The 17,530-nt window shown below is 43.6% G+C and overlaps 1 protein-coding gene across 5 annotated transcripts in view; it reads right to left on the reverse strand.

Moving 5' to 3' along the window:
- Positions 1–1,576: 1,576 nt before the first annotated feature.
- LOC143289258 (uncharacterized) overlaps positions 1,577–17,530 on the reverse strand; it is a 38,330-nt gene continuing 22,376 nt past the window's right edge. For all 5 annotated transcript variants that reach the window (XM_076598246.1, XM_076598248.1, XM_076598247.1 and 2 more), the window contains exons 2-9: positions 9,275–9,458; positions 7,764–7,836; positions 6,214–6,380; positions 5,219–5,252; positions 4,568–4,743; positions 3,298–3,461; positions 2,575–2,773; positions 1,577–1,778 (exon numbers count right to left, since the gene is read on the reverse strand). In XM_076598246.1, the coding sequence (XP_076454361.1) occupies positions 1,702–1,778; positions 2,575–2,773; positions 3,298–3,461; positions 4,568–4,743; positions 5,219–5,252; positions 6,214–6,380; positions 7,764–7,836; positions 9,275–9,458 (1,074 nt within the window). In that variant the 3' untranslated portion in view covers positions 1,577–1,701. The remainder of the gene's footprint in view (positions 1,779–2,574; positions 2,774–3,297; positions 3,462–4,567; positions 4,744–5,218; positions 5,253–6,213; positions 6,381–7,763; positions 7,837–9,274; positions 9,459–17,530) is intronic.

Below are 17,530 nucleotides of genomic sequence, written 5' to 3' on the forward strand. Positions count from 1 at the left end.
GAATGTGAAAAAAGGGTTGTGTGAAAGGGGTGAGGAACTGAAGTGAGATAGTGTGCATATGTGTGTGTGTGTGTGTGTGTGTGTGATAGAGAGCGTGTGTGGGTCTACGTGTGAGAGTGGGCCTACTTTCATGAGTGTTAGTGTGTGTCATGAGTGTTAGTGTGTGCCCAGAAAGCATGCAAACGTTTTTGAAACATTTTATTTTTCGTTCATAAAACGTATCTACGGAAACGTTTTAGAAACGTTTTTTTTTTTCTTCGAAAACGCTTAAAAAATCACCAAAATGAGCAAAAGTACATTTAAAAAAACTTCCTCCGTAAATGTTCTTTAAACATCTACGTTGACATTTTAAAAACGTTTTTAAAATGTTTGCATGCTCTGTGTGTGTGTATGTGTGTGTGTGTGTGAGTGCAGTGTGTGTGTGCGCCAGTGTTAGTGTAAGTGTATGTATATCCGTCAGTGGGTGAGAGAGAGAGACACTGTGTGTGTGTCCGTGGGTGAGAGAGAGAGTGTGTGTGTGATATGTATGGATCGAGCGTACACCCACCCACTCCAAGCCACACACACACACACAAATTTACGTCTTTCCATATCTAGTGACATTGACGCAAGAAAGGATCGTGGCGTGGCTCAGGAGTGGGGAGAGGACTGGAGATTGAAGAGGGGGGCTGGGAGAGGAAGGAGGGTACATGGCTAAGAACTGTATGATGCATGTAAATCCACAAATGTCTGTGTATGTGTGTGCGTGTGTATATGTCACGAGTATGTGTGTTTGAACTTGATGTGTTTGGCGAGACTTGTGAGAAAGTAAGAGACATGGTTTAAGATAATTCTGGAAGAGAGACAGGCACACGGTTCGGACATCACTTTATAGACACATAAATCACAGGTACAGGTACAGGTACAGAATTTGGGACTTTTTTAAAATTTTTTTTTTAAGCCTTTTTGGCTTTTCAACGCCCCTTCTTAATATAGAAATAGTTTAGGGTTGCGTACATGCGTATGAATTTTTTTTAAATGTTCATTCATCAAAATCGAATGGTTTTATTAATGATTTAGAGTCATTGTCTAGAAGATTCTTGAACTGGTCAATAGTTTTAGCTGTTCTTGTTGAATTATTCAGTGCATTCCATCCTTTAACTGCTCTAAACTAAAAGAAAACTTACGAATATTTGTTCTGCAAAATTTTGTGAAAAGGTTAGTATTTGAACTTCTGGTAACATGGAGTTTGTTAGTAGAAAAGAAGGTGCAGGGGTCAGTGTCAACCATTTCATTAATTATCTTGAATACTTGTATTATGTCTCCTCTATATCTTCTGTATTTTTGTGAATGCAAGTTTATGTTGTCTCAAACGGTTTTGGTAGTCCAAATCTCTTAACTCTGGTATCATTTTAGTTGCTCTCTTTTGCACCTGTTCAACTGCTTTAGACTGTCTTATTAGTCTGGGATACCAAATTATATTACCATATTCCAAAATTGGTCGAACAATTGTTTTATAGAGGTTGACAAAAATGTCCTTATCCATAAATGTAAATGTCTGAACTTTTCCAAGCAAACTATAGAACCACAAAGAAGCCGCAACACCATCAGTTTAGAAGTCATTTATTTTCGAAAAGATACACTGACAAGCCGAACAAAGTTATAACGTAATATACATGACGTCAGTATAAGTGCGTATGACGTCAACATGTCGCATGACGTTTACTGATGGGTCATAGCGCTCAGGAGCTCTCCAGCGATGGAGGTGAGGTGGGGCTTCAGCTCAGCCATGGTTTGCACTGAAATTTTAAGAAATAATAGAATTCATCAAACCATCATTTAATCAAACAATAATCAGTAAAGAAATCACTTAAGTCACACACACACACACACACACACACACACACACACACACACACACACAGTAGCCCATACCATATGGCTTAACATCTAAGTAAAAATTTCCTTCGTTTCCTCTTTGTCCCTCTTCTGTCTGTCTCCCTTTGTCTGCCTGTCTTTCTCTCTGTCTCTGTTTGCCTGTATCTCATCATCACCATCGTCATCATTGTAATCATCATCACCACCATCATCATCGACATCATCATCATCTTCATCGTCATTATCATCACCGCAATCAACATCACTGTCGTCGTCATCATCATCACAACAACTATCATCCTGATCATCACTCACACACGGCAGAGTTATGGCCTGCTTCAGAGCGGTGACTGCAAGTCCCAACACGCCTACCCGCCACACACGTCATCATCATCATGGTCGTCATCATCATCATCACCTCCAACACTACCACCACCCTCCTCCTCGTCATCGCCATCGTTATCATCATCATCTTCTTCTTCTTCATTATTATCATCATCATAATCACATTAACACCATCATCACCACAATCACCATCATCATCGTCGTTGTCATCATCATCATCATTCACGCATGACAGTTGAGTGCATGCTTGCTTCAGGGCGATGACTGCGAGCCCCTACACACCTACCAGTCACTACACACATCATCATCATCATCGTCGCCACCTCCATCATCGTCGTCACCATCACCACCACCATCATCACCATCACTCACGCATGACTGAGTTGAGGGCCTGCTTCAGGGCGGTGACGGCGGTCTGCCCAGCCTGGGTGACGGCGGCGGTCTCCATCTTCAGGGCGTCAGCGTGCTGGGAGGTCAGCTCCTCCACGCCCAGCTTGGCCTCGGAGCTGACCATGGAGCTGAACACCTGGCTGGCCGCGTTCTTCAGGAGGTCTCCCATGGAGGCCACCATCTGTGTGACACCGACACCGCAGGCGGCACAAGAAGGCGTGACATTAGACTCACAGACCACAAACTGAGACGTTGTAGGACAGAGCGAGAGAGACAGGGTTGGGGGAAGGGGGGGGGGAGGGGGGGGAGGGGGGGAGGCAGAGAGATACGGATACCGATAATCCATTCATTAGGCCATAGTCCCTATATGAAGGGTACACAAACATCTGTTGCGTCGTATTTGTCTGAACAGATACGACTGAAGAAAAGAAAAGCACAAGAAACAACATTTATGAAAGCAAAACATTGTAATGAAGTTGCAATTTCCCTTAATTTAATTGCTTTATGAGAGAAAGAGAGAGAGAGAGAGGGAGGGGGACACACACACACACACACACACACACACACACACACACACACCGAGTTATGACGTAAGTGTACATGACGTAAAGTATTTTGAATTGAATTGAATCAAAAGTGTTTCATGATGTTTACTGTCGGGACATATTTCGCGCCTGTTCAATACATTTTTTGCTCATTACTTACGCTCTTGACGACATCAGCGTTGGGCTGGAAGACCTTGTTCAGGGCCTGTCCGATGGCGTTCACAGAGTCCGCCAGAGAGCGCTTGTTTCCGGCCTGGGGCAGCAGTGTCGTCACTTCCTGCTGCAGTTTCTGCAGCACGGCGTCCACGCTGGTGCTGTGGTCAGCTGAAAAGGGACGATGGTGATGATGGGTGGGACTGCGCAGAGTGGTGTTGTACGTAATGTTGTGTTTGTTGTTGTCGGGGGCGGTGGTGGTGGTTGTATTGAAAGGGAATGGGAACTGATTGGAGTGTTGTTGCTGGAGGTGAAGTTGTTGTGGTCAGCTGAAAGGAGGCGATGGTGATGGTGGGTGGTGTACGTGTTGTTGCATTTGTTGTGTTTGTTGTTGTTGTCGGCGGTGGTGGTGGTGGTGGTGGTGGTGGTTGCGGTTGTATTTACAGGGACTGGGGCCTGACTGCAGTGTTGTTGCTGGAGGTGAAGTTGTGGTGGTCAACCTTAAAGGGGACGCTGGTGGAACGGGTGGGTTTGAGCGCAGGGGGTGTTGTACGTGTTGATGCGTTTGTTGTTTTTCTTGTTGTCGGCGGTGGTTGTAATAGTGGCGCAATAGCCGAGTGGTTAAAGCGCTGGATTTCAATCTGAGGGTCGATCCCGGGTTCGAATCTCGGTAACGGCGCCTGATGGGCAAAGGGTGGAGATTTTTCCAATCTCCCAGGTCAACATAGTTATGCAGACCTGCTTGTGCCTGAACCCCCTTCGTGTGTATACGGCAAGCAGATGATCAAATACGCACGTTAAAGATCCTGTAATCCATGTCAGCGTTCGGTGGGTTATGGAAGCAAGAACATAGCCAGCATGTACACCCCCGAAAACGGAGTATGGCTGCCTACATGGCGAGGTAAAAACGGTCATACACGTAAAAACCCACTCGTGTACATACGAGTGAACGTGGGAGCTGCAGCCCACGAACGAAGTAGTGGTGGTGGTGGTTGTATCTAAAGGGAGTGGGGAATGACTGGGGCTAACTGCTGTGTTGTTGCTGGAGGTGAAGTTGTTGTTATTGTTGCCGGTGGTGGTGGTGGTGGTGGTTGATTTTCTGAAAGGAAATGAGGATTGATGGGACTGATTTAGGAGTGAAAAAGATAACAAACACAAGCATGCAGCTTTTCCAAACTCAGCCTGTCACCCTCTCCATACTAAAAAAAATCTCCCCCACCCCCACCCTAACCCTCAACAACAACAACAACAACAAAATCCCCCCCAAACTTCCTTACCGACGACCTGGTCCACGTCCTTGAGGAAGCCCGCGAGGTTCTGGTAGGTCTGGGGCTGGTCCACCAGCTGGGACAGTCCGCTGAGAGCGGCCAGGGCGGTTTGCATATAGCTCTGCAGCTGGTTGGCGTGGGACATCACCAGCCCGGACACGGCCTTCAGGGGGGACAGGGCCTCCCTGGGGAGTTACACACACACACACACACACACACACACACACACACACACACATGAGCGCGCGCGCGCACACACACACACACACACAGGAACACACATGCGGGTGCACACACACACACACATACACGCACACACAGATACACGCAAGCACGTACACACACACATACACGCAAGCACGCACGCACAGAGAGACGCGCACACACACGTGCAAGCACACACACACACACACAGACGCACGCACACACATGCACGCACGCACACGCAAGCACGCACACACACACACACACACGCACGCACGCACGCACGCACGCTCGCACGCAGAGAGGGAGATGTGCTCTGACAGACAGAGAAACAGACAGATGGAGACAGAAAGAAAGACAAGACAGAGACACAGACAGAGAGAAAAGAGAGACAAGAATGCAACCAGCCACAGAGACGAACCGTCCTACACACAACAGGCGCTGCACTCAACTCACTGGACAGCACGTTTCTTGCTAGCCGGGTGGTTAGCTGTAACACAACCATCATATAATTATTATTCTTTATTGACAAATCACTCTCCTCGCCTGCGTGCCTGCCTGTTTGTGCTGTATATTATGTTCATCAGTCTGTCTTTCTTCCCATTCATCACATATCTATTTCTTCACACACACACACACACACACACACACACACATACCCCTACCTTCAAAATAATACCACAAACAACAACAAAATAGCAACAACCCTCCACCTCTCCCCAATCCCACACACTACAGTCACCTCCCCCACCCACACGCTCATCCGCTCCCCCAACCTTCCCCCCCACCCCCCTCGACAGCATCCTTACACACACACACACACACACACACACACACACACACACGCCTTCAAAAGAATACCACCATCAACAACAACAAAAAATAAGAACAACCGACAGCATCCTTCTTCAACACACACACACACACACACACACACACACACACGTGCACACACACACACACACACACACACACACACACACACACACACATACACACACACCACACACACACACACACACACACACACCCCTTCAAAATAATACCACCATCAACAACAACAACAACAACAAAAACCGACAGCATCCTTCTTCAACACACACACACACACACACACACACACACACACACACACACACACACACACACACACACACACACACACGCTCACACACACACACACACACACACACGTGCACACACACACACACACACACACCACACACACACATACACACACACCACACACACACACACACCACACACACACACACACACCACACACACACACACACACACACACAACCAGACACTTCCTCAAATTTTCCCTTTCCATCTCCTTACCAACGCACAAGAACCCATCTCTGCAAGGAAAAAGAAAAGTACATTGGAACAAAAAGCCAGATACACCCCCCCCCCCCCTTTTTTTTTCCCCCTGTCCACCTACTCACCCACGACACGGTCGATGAGGTCGAGGAAGTCCTGGATGGGCTGCTGGTAGTTCTCGGGGTGCTCAAGACGGTTGGAAGCATTGAGGGCCATCTGCATGTACTGCTTCAGCTCGTCCGCGTGCGCGTAGATCACCCCGTTGGGGTCCTCGGAGTTCTGCATGCCGGAGCTGGCAATGCAACGGGATTGGAGTGAGCGGTGGTTTGGTTGGTGTGCTTGGGTGTGGGTGTGGTTTGTTTGTTTGTTGTTTTTGGTGGTGGTGGTGATGGCTGTGGTGGTGGTGGTGGAACGTTGTGTGTGTGTGTGTGTGTGTGTGTGTGGAGGGGGTTGGTGGGTGGATGTGTTTGCAAGGATTGGAGTGTGCAATGGTTTGGTTTGTGTGTTTCGTGTGCTTGGGTGTGTGTGTGTGTGTGTGTGTGTTTTGTTTGTTGTTTTTGTTGTTGGTGGTGGTGGTTGTGGTGGTGCATTGTGTTGTGGTGTGTGTGTGTGTGTGTGTGTGTGTGTGTGTGTGTGTGTGTGTGTGTGTGTGTGTGTGCAAGGATTGGAGTGTGCAATAGTTTGGTTTGTGTGTTTCGTGTGCTTAGGTGTGTGTGTGTTTTTTGTTTGTTGTTTTTGTTGTTGGTGGTGGTGGTGATGGTGGTGGTGGTTGTAGTGGTGCATTGTGGTGTGGTGTGTGTGTGTGTGTGTGTGTGTGTGTGTGTGTGTGTGTGTGTGTGTGTGTGTGTGTGTCACGGTGTGTGTGTGTGTGTGTGTGTGTCTGTCTGTCTGTGCGTGTTTGTGTGTATGTGTATTGATGCGTGTGCTTGTGTTTGTTTGTCTTTCTATATCTATGCTTCATTCGCTCATCATTCCAGTTTGGAGTACAACCACCACCTGTACTGTTCTACAACCACCACCTGTACTGTTCTACAACCACCACCACCACCATTAATGAACACCATTACCACTATTACTCCTACCAACAACATTACCATAGAGAAGCAAAAAAGAAAAAATGGGAGAATGACAACATCAACAAAAACGTCAGTTTCAGTTTCAGTTTCACTTTCTCAAGGAGGCGTCACTGCGTTCGGACAAATCCATACACGCTACACCACATCTGTTGAGCAAATGCCTGACCAGCAGCATAACCCAACGCGCTTAGTCAGGCCTTGAGTGCATGCTTACATATATTTGTGTACCTATGAAAGTGGATTTCATTTTACGTAATTTCGCCAGAGGACAACACTCTCGTTGCCATGGGTTCTTTTTCAGTGCGCCAAGTGCGTGCTGCACACGGGACCTCGGTTTATCGTCTCATCCGAAAGACTAGACGCTCAGTTTGATTTTCCAGTCAAACTTAGGAGAAAGGGCGAGAGCGGGATTCGAACCCACACCCTCACGGACTCTCTGTATTGGCAGCTGAGCGTCTTAACCATTCTGCCACCTTCCTCCTTTCAACACCGACAACAACAACAACTGTTGGAGAAGAAAAAAAAAAAGACTGATGATTACACACAGAAAAGACAGACAGACAGACAGACAGACCACAAAAAGGCCGTCATCAACGTACGCGAGCTGACGTTTGGCGGCCGTGTCAGGTGCGTCAGTTGACGTCAGAGCATCAGCCACGTTCAACATCAGTGCTGTAAGAAATCGTGATTAATAATGGGTCTACCTCACCCTATGATAAAGCACTTGAGAGCGAGAGACAGGGGGGACAGAGAGATAGAGTATATATATATATATATATATATATATATATATATATATATATGTACACACACACACACACACACACACACACACACACACACACACACACACACATATATATATATATAGACGGGAAATTATGTATTGAAAAATCTTAACACTAAATTTCCCTGAGAACGAAAAAGTTACAGATCAAAGCGTTAGCCTTAATGTGCTTGATATCATAATTTGAATATCCAGCCCCAAACTTATCGCGGAGACCATTAATCGACAGACCAGGCATTAGCTTGAAATTTTCCTTGTCAGTGAAAAATTTTAAAAAGCACGGTCAAAAATACCTTCCGAAACACAGTTAACACACACATTTATCTAAAAAGAAAAAAAAAAGAAAAAAAGAAGTGTTCAGCATTTGAAAACAAACAATGTAACCTACACTCTAACAACCAAAATGACTCACATTGTCTTCAGTATTATACTTTAAAAAATGTGGCCCCGAATTTATAACGAAGACCGTCAACTGACAGACCACATGTTAGCTTTGCAATGTTCGTTGTTGAAAAAAACAAACAAACAAAAAAAAAACACCACAAACAAAACAACAACAAAAACAACAACACGGTTCAAAGTGATACTCCGAAGCTCAGTTAACTGACACATGGACCCAGAAGTGTTCATTATTTGAAAGCAAAATAACAACAAAATGTGGCCCCAAACTTATTACTGAGACCATCAGCTGACATACCAGATGTTAGCTTTAAAACGTTCGGAGTTGAAAACACACACACACACACACACGTATATATATATATATATATATATATATATATATATATATATATATATATATATATATATATATATATATATATATATATAGTTCACACTCTCTTCGTGTCCTGGGCACCGCTCCTTGCAGAAAGCACTGAGGTAAATACCAAGACAGGTATTCTAAAAAAAAAAAAAAAAAAAAAAAAAAAAGCAGCAAATTTTCGCTGTAAAAACAGCTTCTTCTAAGAAGCTGCTTTATTTAGAATACAGGACATGAAGACATGAAGAGCCTTCTGTTGTTGATAAATAAATAAATAATTAAATAAATACATACACACACACATACATACATACACGCACGCACGCACGCACACGCACACACACACACACACACACACACACACACACACACACATATATATATATATGGGTTTTTAGTTATTGTTTTTTTCGGGGGGGCGGGGGGTGGGGGGTGGGGGGGGGGGGGGGGTTAAGAGACCGGAATCACCTGGAAATTCATCAGAAACTAACGTATCAATATCAATGTAGGGCAGACAAGGGTCATGCTCGCAAAGTGCCGCTGTGCCCCAGCTCACTCACCCTGGAGTCCCTGGCTGGCCATCTGAGCTCCAGTGACCTTCAGCTCGTCCAGAAGCTGCCCGCCCACCACCTTGCCCTGATCCACCAGGGAGTTGAAGGTGTTCTTGAAGGCATCACCAATGTCCGTCAGGAAGTTGGCCTGGCTTCCCGCCACCACCAGCATACACAGGAACAGCACGCGCATCTGATAAAATGAAAAATAAATATGGCAGTTTGGGGCATAATCCAGTAAGTGATGAGGCGTTCACAAATCTTTCTCTAACTTTCCATCACATGTTATCGTGTATTGTCGATTGAATACAGGATTGAACGGGCAGGTCAACAACTTGAAACAAAATGGCGTCGTTCGCGTTCGCGGAGAATATGAGCACGCGCTTTGAATATGTATAAATATGTGTACGCAGTTGAGTTTTGCCCATGACCTTCACGGCTCAGCCAATACATCTATAAAGTCCACTCGTCATATTGATTTTAGTATTTTCCGAAAAAGACCACTTGGGCGAATTAACATAGTGAAAGCCCTGTACTCTGAGAGTAAAACACACAAGCTTTTTATGTATTGAGTATAATTTCAAAATGTAATGTTTAAGATGAGAAAGATCAGTTTAAAGAAAATTAACTCCCCTAGCATTAATTACAAAGTAATTTCCATTTTACTATCTGCACCAAAACGTTTGCAAAATAAATAAAACTTCCATGTTTAGCAAAAGAAGTTCCTGTTTGAACAAAAAATGATAATAATGGCTGCCCTTGTTGTTGTGTCAGAATATCAGATCAAAGTGCCAAGTTTAGAGAATACAAAAAATATAAATATAACAGTAAATGCAGTTTGCATATAATAAGGCTTCATTTTGTATATTTTTGTGCCCATCCCAGAGGTGCAATATTGTTTTAAACAAGATGACTGGAAAGAACTGAATTTTTCCTATTTTTATGCCTAATTTGGTGTCAACTGACCAAGTATTTGCAGAGAAAATGTCAATGTTAAAGTTTACCACGGACACACAGACACACATACTTTGTTTACACAAGTGAGTCAAAAAAGGGAAACGGTGTGCAAACCGTGCAACAAAATTGTTTTGTTGTTTTGTGAAGAATTGGTGAGATGATAATATAATTGTAAACAGTTTATTTGTAATGGAAAATATGGTAAAAAGACTTGCGTTCGCGTGAATATTCGGTTCATAAACAATCTGTTGTAATCTTCCAAATGATATTGTTTGACAGGCGTGCGTTCTGTAATGGTGTGCATAAGGTCTCTAATATAGTCATTCAGGAAAGCGTTTTCTGTCATTGAAATATGAAATTACATGAATTAGATCGAAACCTACTGGATGTAAAAATATTGCTGGTGCTAAAAGGAAAAACGAAATAGAAATAGACAGGAAAAGAAAAGAAAGGAAGAACTACGCGCAGAAGCAGATTTTTAGAAAGACGAAAAAAAATAGATAAAGGAAAGAAAGACAGACAGACAGAAAGAAAGAAGAAAAAAGAAAGAAAGAAAGAAAAAATAAGTAGGAAAAAGATCGAAAATAGGAGAAAAGAAATCTGAATAGAAATCTGAGTAGACGGTAGAGCGGATCTAATCTAAAATTGTTTAAGAGGAGAATACTTAGCGAAAAACTAAAACATGAAAAACTGTATCAAAAATGAATGAAAAAAAAAAAATAAATAAAAAAAATAAAAAAAAATATATATATATATATATATAAGGAGAAGAAGAGGCCACATAAGAAATTCTATTTTTCAAAGGGGACAAGCAGAAAAAAAGAAAAAAGATCCATACGTAGGAGAAAAAAAAAAGAGAGAAAAAAAAAGATTGAGCCAGGCAGAAAAATAAGGGTGAAAGAAAAGATTGCAGACATACATGATGATCAAGAAGAAAGCAGAAGGAGCTGTGAAGCAGATGGATCGCAGAAAGAACAAACCAAAAAAAATTGAAATAAAATAAATAAATAAAAAAATAAATAAATGAAAATAAAAATAAAAATGGAAAACTAAAGTAGACAGAGGAGGAGGGGGGGGGGGACGCAGAAAACTTTTTGTTTTGTTTTTTTCTTCAAGACGAAGCAGGAAGAATTAGGAGAGGAAGATAAATGAATACTTATGTCAGACTTATATAGCGCTTGTCCTCGGTCAGAGACCAAGCTCTACGCCAACAATGGGAAGAGGTGGAGAAGGAAGAGGTAAAGGTGGAGGAGGAAGAGGTGGAGGAGGAAGAGGTGGAGGAGGAAGAGGTGGAGGAGGAAGAGGTGGAGGAGGAAGGGGTGGAGGAGGAAGAGGTGGAGGTGGAGGTGGAGGAGGAAGAGGTGGAGGAGGAAGAGGTGGAGGAGGAAGAGGTGGAGGTGGAGGTGGAAGAGGAAGAGGTGGAGGAGGAAGAGGTGGAGGTGGAGGAGGAAGAGGTAGAGGTGGAGGAGGAAGAGGTGGAGGAGGAAGAGGTAGAGGTGGAGGAGGAAGAGGTGGAGGAGGAAGAGGAAGAGGTGGAGGAGGAAGAGGTGGAGGAGGAAGAGGAAGAGGTGGAGGAGGAAGAGGTGGAGGAGGAAGAGGTAGAGGTGGAGGAGGAAGAGGTGGAGGAGGAAGAGGTGGAGGAGGAAGAGGTATAGGGAAAATGGAGTAGAAGCAATCAGAGGAGGGGAAGGGATTATTAAAAAAAATAATAATAATAATAATAAAAAGCACGAGGAAGCACGAAGGGTAGACAAGGAAGACTGGGGACTGAAGAAAAATTAATAGCAATAAAATAATAATAATAATAATAATAATAATAATAATAATAATAATCCTCATCATCATCATTATCGTCATAGAAATAATAATAACAATGATAATAATAATACTACTAATGATAATAATAATAATAAGTGTGGGCAGGAAGGGAAGAAAGAGAAGACGTAGAAGAAGAAAAAAAGATCAGTAAAAGAGAAGGCAGGAAGAGACAGAATAACCAGAAATATTTCACTGAGGAACAAGAAAAGGGGGACGTTAGAGCAAACAAACGTGTTTGTATGTACACACACACATACACACACACACATATATATATATATATATATATATATATATATATATATATATATACACGCACAAAGATAGATATATATACACACACATATATATATGTATATATATATATATATATATTGATTTCTAAATAGACATATACACTAATAAGCCAGCCGAATGAAGAATGGGAGTGGTGGACAAATTCAGTCAAAGTAAAGGAAACAGGAAGATATATGGACGAGAAGCAGAACAACTCCAAAGGAAACAAAACACAAGAGACGAAGAGAAGATGGAGAACGAGAAGGACACACAGAAGATGTGTCGAAAAAATCAAGGGTGTAAAAAAAAAAAAAAAAAACAAACAAACACACAAAACCCCAGAAATACAACAACATCAAAAACAACAAAAAGTAGAATAGGAATGTTTTGTTTTAACTTTAAACTTGAACTTCAGGTGTTTGAGGTCTTGTCCAACGCCTATTCACCATCGATCGAGTCTTAAAGCTTAACCCTTGCATGCGTAATTAAAAGAAAGCAAAGAGAATCAAGATTTAAAAAAATAATAATAAAAACGAAAGTTCAAACAATCAAAAGGAAACACAAAGGATCTTGAGATTTTTTTGGGTTTTTTGTTGGGTTTTTTTGCACGCATGAAAAGCAACCCCTTTTTTCATTTTATTTATTTCTTTTTGAATACTTTGAATCAAACCAGCTTAGCGAGAGAATCTGAGCGCGCTGGTTCGAATCACGGCTCAGCCGCCGATATTTTCTCCTCCTCCACTAGACTTTGAGTGGTGGTCTGGACGCTTGTCATTCGGATGAGACGATAAACCGAGATCCCGTGTGCAGCATGCACTTAGTGGACGTTAAAGATCTCACGGCAACAAAAGGGTTGTTACTGGCAAATTTATGTAGGAAAATCCACTTCGATAGGAAAAGCAAATAAAACTGCACGCAGGGAAAAAAAATGGGTGGTGCTGTAGTGTAGCGACGCGCTCTCCCAGGGGAGAGAAGCCCGAATTTTACACAGAGAAATGTGTTGTGATAAAGAGAAATACAAATACAAATACAAATTACCTTGGCTTCCGAAAGTCAGAGTCTCCGAAACACTGAGATCCCTCCGTGGTGGCCACTCTTTTATATTCGTTTCTTATCTGAAGTTTTCCACTGACTGTGGAACAGTGATTAGAGCACTTTCCCTTCCATTTCTTTGTCCATCTGTGCAACCTGTTTCTCTCTCTGTCTTCCTTCTGTCTCTGTCTCTCCTGTGTGTCTTCTGTCTCGCCTTGTCACTTGTTTTTCAACCTGTTTCTCTCTCTGTCTTCCTTCTGTCTCTGTCTCTCCTGTGTGTCTTCTGTCTCGCCTTGTCACTTGTTTTTCAACCTGTTTCTCTCTCTGTCTTCCTTCTGTCTCTGTCTCTCCTGTGTGTCTTCTGTCTCGCCTTGCCACTTGTTTTTCAACCTGTTTCTCTCTCTGTCTTCCTTCTGTCTCTGTCTCTCCTGTGTGTCTTCTGTCTCGCCTTGTCACTTGTTTTTCAACCTGTTTCTCTCTCTGTCTTCCTTCTGTCTCTGTCTCTCCTGTGTGTCTTCTGTCTCGCCTTGTCACGTGTTTTTCAACCTGTTTCTCTCTGTCTTCCTTCTGTCTCTGTCTCTCCTGTGTGTCTTCTGTCTCGCCTTGTCACTTGTTTTTCAACCTGTTTCTCTCTCTGTCTTCCTTCTGTCTCTGTCTCTCCTGTGTGTCTTCTGTCTCACTTTGTCCTCTTTGTCTGCACGTTTCTTTCTCTCTGATTTCCTTTGTGTGCCTTTGTCCTGTATGTCTTCTGTCTTACTTCGCCTCTCTGTTTGTTGTTTGTCTGTGTATTTCTCCTGTCTGTCTTCTGTCTCACATTGTCTTTTTTTTGTCTGCTTCTCTCTCTATCTTCCTTCTCTCTGTCTGCCATCTCTCTCTCTCTCTCTGTCTGTCTGTCTGTCTGTCTGCCAGTCTCTCCATCTCTTCCTTCCCCTCTCCCACCCCTATGTCTGTCTGTCTTTGTTTCTCTGTGTCTCTGTCTCTGTCGATGCTTCTCTCTCTGTCTCTCTCCCACTCCCCCTTTTCTCTCTCTTATACCCCCTCTCCACTCCCCCCTCCTCTCCTCTCTCTCTCTCTCTGTCTCCCACTTGCTTCTCCATCTGCTTTACAATGTCAAAGCATGTATATGCAAGAATGATCTTCCCCGTTTTGTTTTTGTTTTTTCTTCGTAAAAAACGTTTCATTTGGAAAAAGTGATGTCTCTTATAGATAGTAAACAGACATAAAAAATGTGTGGGTATTGGTCTCTGACTTTCAGAAAACAAGGTAAGATTAAAGATCATTTTATCAATGGGTTGTTCTCTCCCCTCCCCCCCCCCCGGCCCCCCCTCCCCCCAAAAAAACTCTCCAAATCCATCGTGTCTCCTCTTGATTGTTTGAACTTTCGTTAGAATCTTCTTCTCTTTTTTATTTTTTATTCCATTAATGACGCATGGAATATGGCGTACTCCTTCCAAGCAAAACTGATCAATTGAATTATATTTGAATACGAGAGTGATACGCTACGCTACGCTACGATACAATACGACACGATACGATATAATACGATGCAACATAACACAAAACAAGACAATGCAATACAGTACAATGCACAATTCATTCATGTCAGTGTTGTTGTTATTGCTGCTGTTGTTGTTGTTGTATTATAATGTTTTTGTTGTGAAAAAACACAAATCAACGGTGTGACGTATTTATGTGTTGACCATTCTTTTTAGTTTTCATGGTACTTGTGTTTATCTATTTTGGTGTTTGTGTTTTCCTGGTATTATCCTGTTACATGCCCCTTCAATATGAAAATGTGTGTGTTTATCCGTTAGTACGTTAACTAGTGATGCTGGGTTATCGTTGGAGATGATGTTGCTGTTGTCGTCGTCGTCGTTGTTGTTGTTTGTTTGTTTGCTTGTTTGTCTGTTTACCTTGACCTACATAACCTACACAAAGATAGCCTCAAATGTACAGCACCGTAATTTGTCCCCAAACCGTGCACCGATATAATACCATCACAGTCCGACGTAAGGGAATCACAGAGAGGTGACCTCACGTAGCCGGCCATGGAATCGTGATCAGCAAAGAAATAGTGTAACGGTCAAGGTTTGAGGGAAAACAGCAGATGGTCCGGTTTGATAAGGGAGACTGATGACCACAGGACTGACCGACGTGGACAATGCTGGGTGACCTTGCGCTTGGACAATGAATGAGCAGCATACAGATTTTTTTTCCAAAGCATGTATGTGTCGTGATTGGCGAGAAGATGACTGATGATCAGTTTTTCTGGAGATTATTCCATACCCCCTTCCCGCTCCATTCTATTTCTCTCTCTCTCTCTCTCTCTCTCTCTCTCTCTCTTTCTCTCTCTCTCTCCCCCCTCTCTCTCTCTCTCTCCCCCCTCTCTCTCCCCCCCTCTCTCTCCCTCTCCTCTCTCCCCCCTCTCTCTCTCTCTCTCTCCCCCCCTCTCTCTCTTGATAGCGTTCGCTTTGATTGTTATAGACAACTGAATTTGAGGCAAGCTATACCAGTTTATTTGTCTATGAATATGGATAGGGGCCGCAACACTTCTTCCAGTCTTTTACAGAGTCAGTGTCGACATGTGCATTCCAGTCTCCTTGGATGATCAGTATGTATTCCCTGTCCACCCTATCAGTCTTGGAGCTGTGTGTAGAATTCCTCCACTCTGTCAGTAAAGTCTTGGAGCTGTGTGTAGAATTCCTCCACTCTTTGTTCATCGTAGTCTGAGGTCGGAGCATAGGCTTGTACAATGGCCATGACGAAGGGCGGTGCCTGCAGTCTGATGGTTATAATCCTGCTGTATATTGGGCAGCATCCAAGAACAGAGTCCTTGATGTTGCTGTTGACAAGGAAGCCTACTCCAATGGTGTGTTTGTTCACTTCTCCATTACAGTAGAGAGCATGTCCTTCTGTTTGATGTTGACCAAAGCGGGTCCATCTGACCACACAGTCATGCAATGTGCTTCAGTTCGTATAAAAGTTCCTGCCATTTTCCTTTTGGGTCAGTGTTCCTATATTTCCAAGTAGCAGTCGCGATGTTATTTCTTCCACTGATCTTTAACTCACTCAGTACGGCCAGTCCTCTCTTCTCCTCTACACAGACCCCTCGGATGTCCCGTGGGTGTCTGAATGACCCAACCTTTAGCTTCCGTCGTCAGAATTGTGGTATTCTTTGTCAACATTCACCTCTTCAGTATAAGAGCCTTCCGCTTGCAATATTTTGATGGTGGTAATTGGGGTGAAACACTGTTAACGTCTTCTCTTTCGCCGTTCGTATGGAGAGAGTTAACGTGGATTTTCTACCAGTGGCATACTTGTCAGCTCCATCCCTGTGGCTGACGGAAGACGCGGTCTTTGTCAGACCGAGCGACGACCGAGTCGGCATGGTCAATAGTATTTTGTTGGTCTTCATGAAGTGTGTCTTTGGCAAGTTAACTCTTGAGGGGATAGGATTCGTTTGTTGTTGGGTTTACTCCCCACATGCAGCAGGTAGTAGTGGGTTAAATGGTTACCAGGAGCAGGGAAGGACCCCTGACCTGACCCCTCGACATGATATGGATGGAACAAAGTTAAACAAATGAAAATAATAACTGCAATCCCAAACAAAATCAGTGAAGCAGTTTCAGCATGTTGGCGTCATCATCAGTGAAGAAGGGTCCAGGACCTGAATGCTGACAAGATCTGCACACATTGCAACAGCACTGGCAGGACTGAAGCCCACAGAGAGAGACAAGAACATGAGACTCGGAACAAAGCTGAAGCTTCTGCATGCACTGGTTTTCTTGCATGCGTGGACTCTTACAGCAGAGCTTCAGAGAAGGACCCGAGCAGTGGACATGAGATGCTTCAGGAGACACATTGGCATCTCCTACAAAGACTACATAACAAATGAAGAAATAGGGAAAATCTTCAGTCAGCACGTTGGTCGGTATGAAGACTTCCTGACCACAGCGAAGACCGGGGAAATGGGTGGTGTAGCCACGTGACACGATCTGACAGGCTCTCCGAGATGATTCTTCGGGGAACAGTGCAGGGGAAAAGGAGACAGCGGAAGAAATGGGCAGACAACATCACTGAGTGGACAGAGAGGAGCTTGGCCGAAATTCTGTCCACTACTGCCAGAGATGGAGAGTGTTGGTGTGGCCTTCAGCCGTGCATCACCCTAAGGACCAGTCCTGG

The sequence above is a fragment of the Babylonia areolata genome, chromosome 13 (genome assembly GCF_041734735.1).
Source record: "Babylonia areolata isolate BAREFJ2019XMU chromosome 13, ASM4173473v1, whole genome shotgun sequence".
NCBI lineage: Eukaryota > Metazoa > Mollusca > Gastropoda > Neogastropoda > Buccinidae > Babylonia > Babylonia areolata.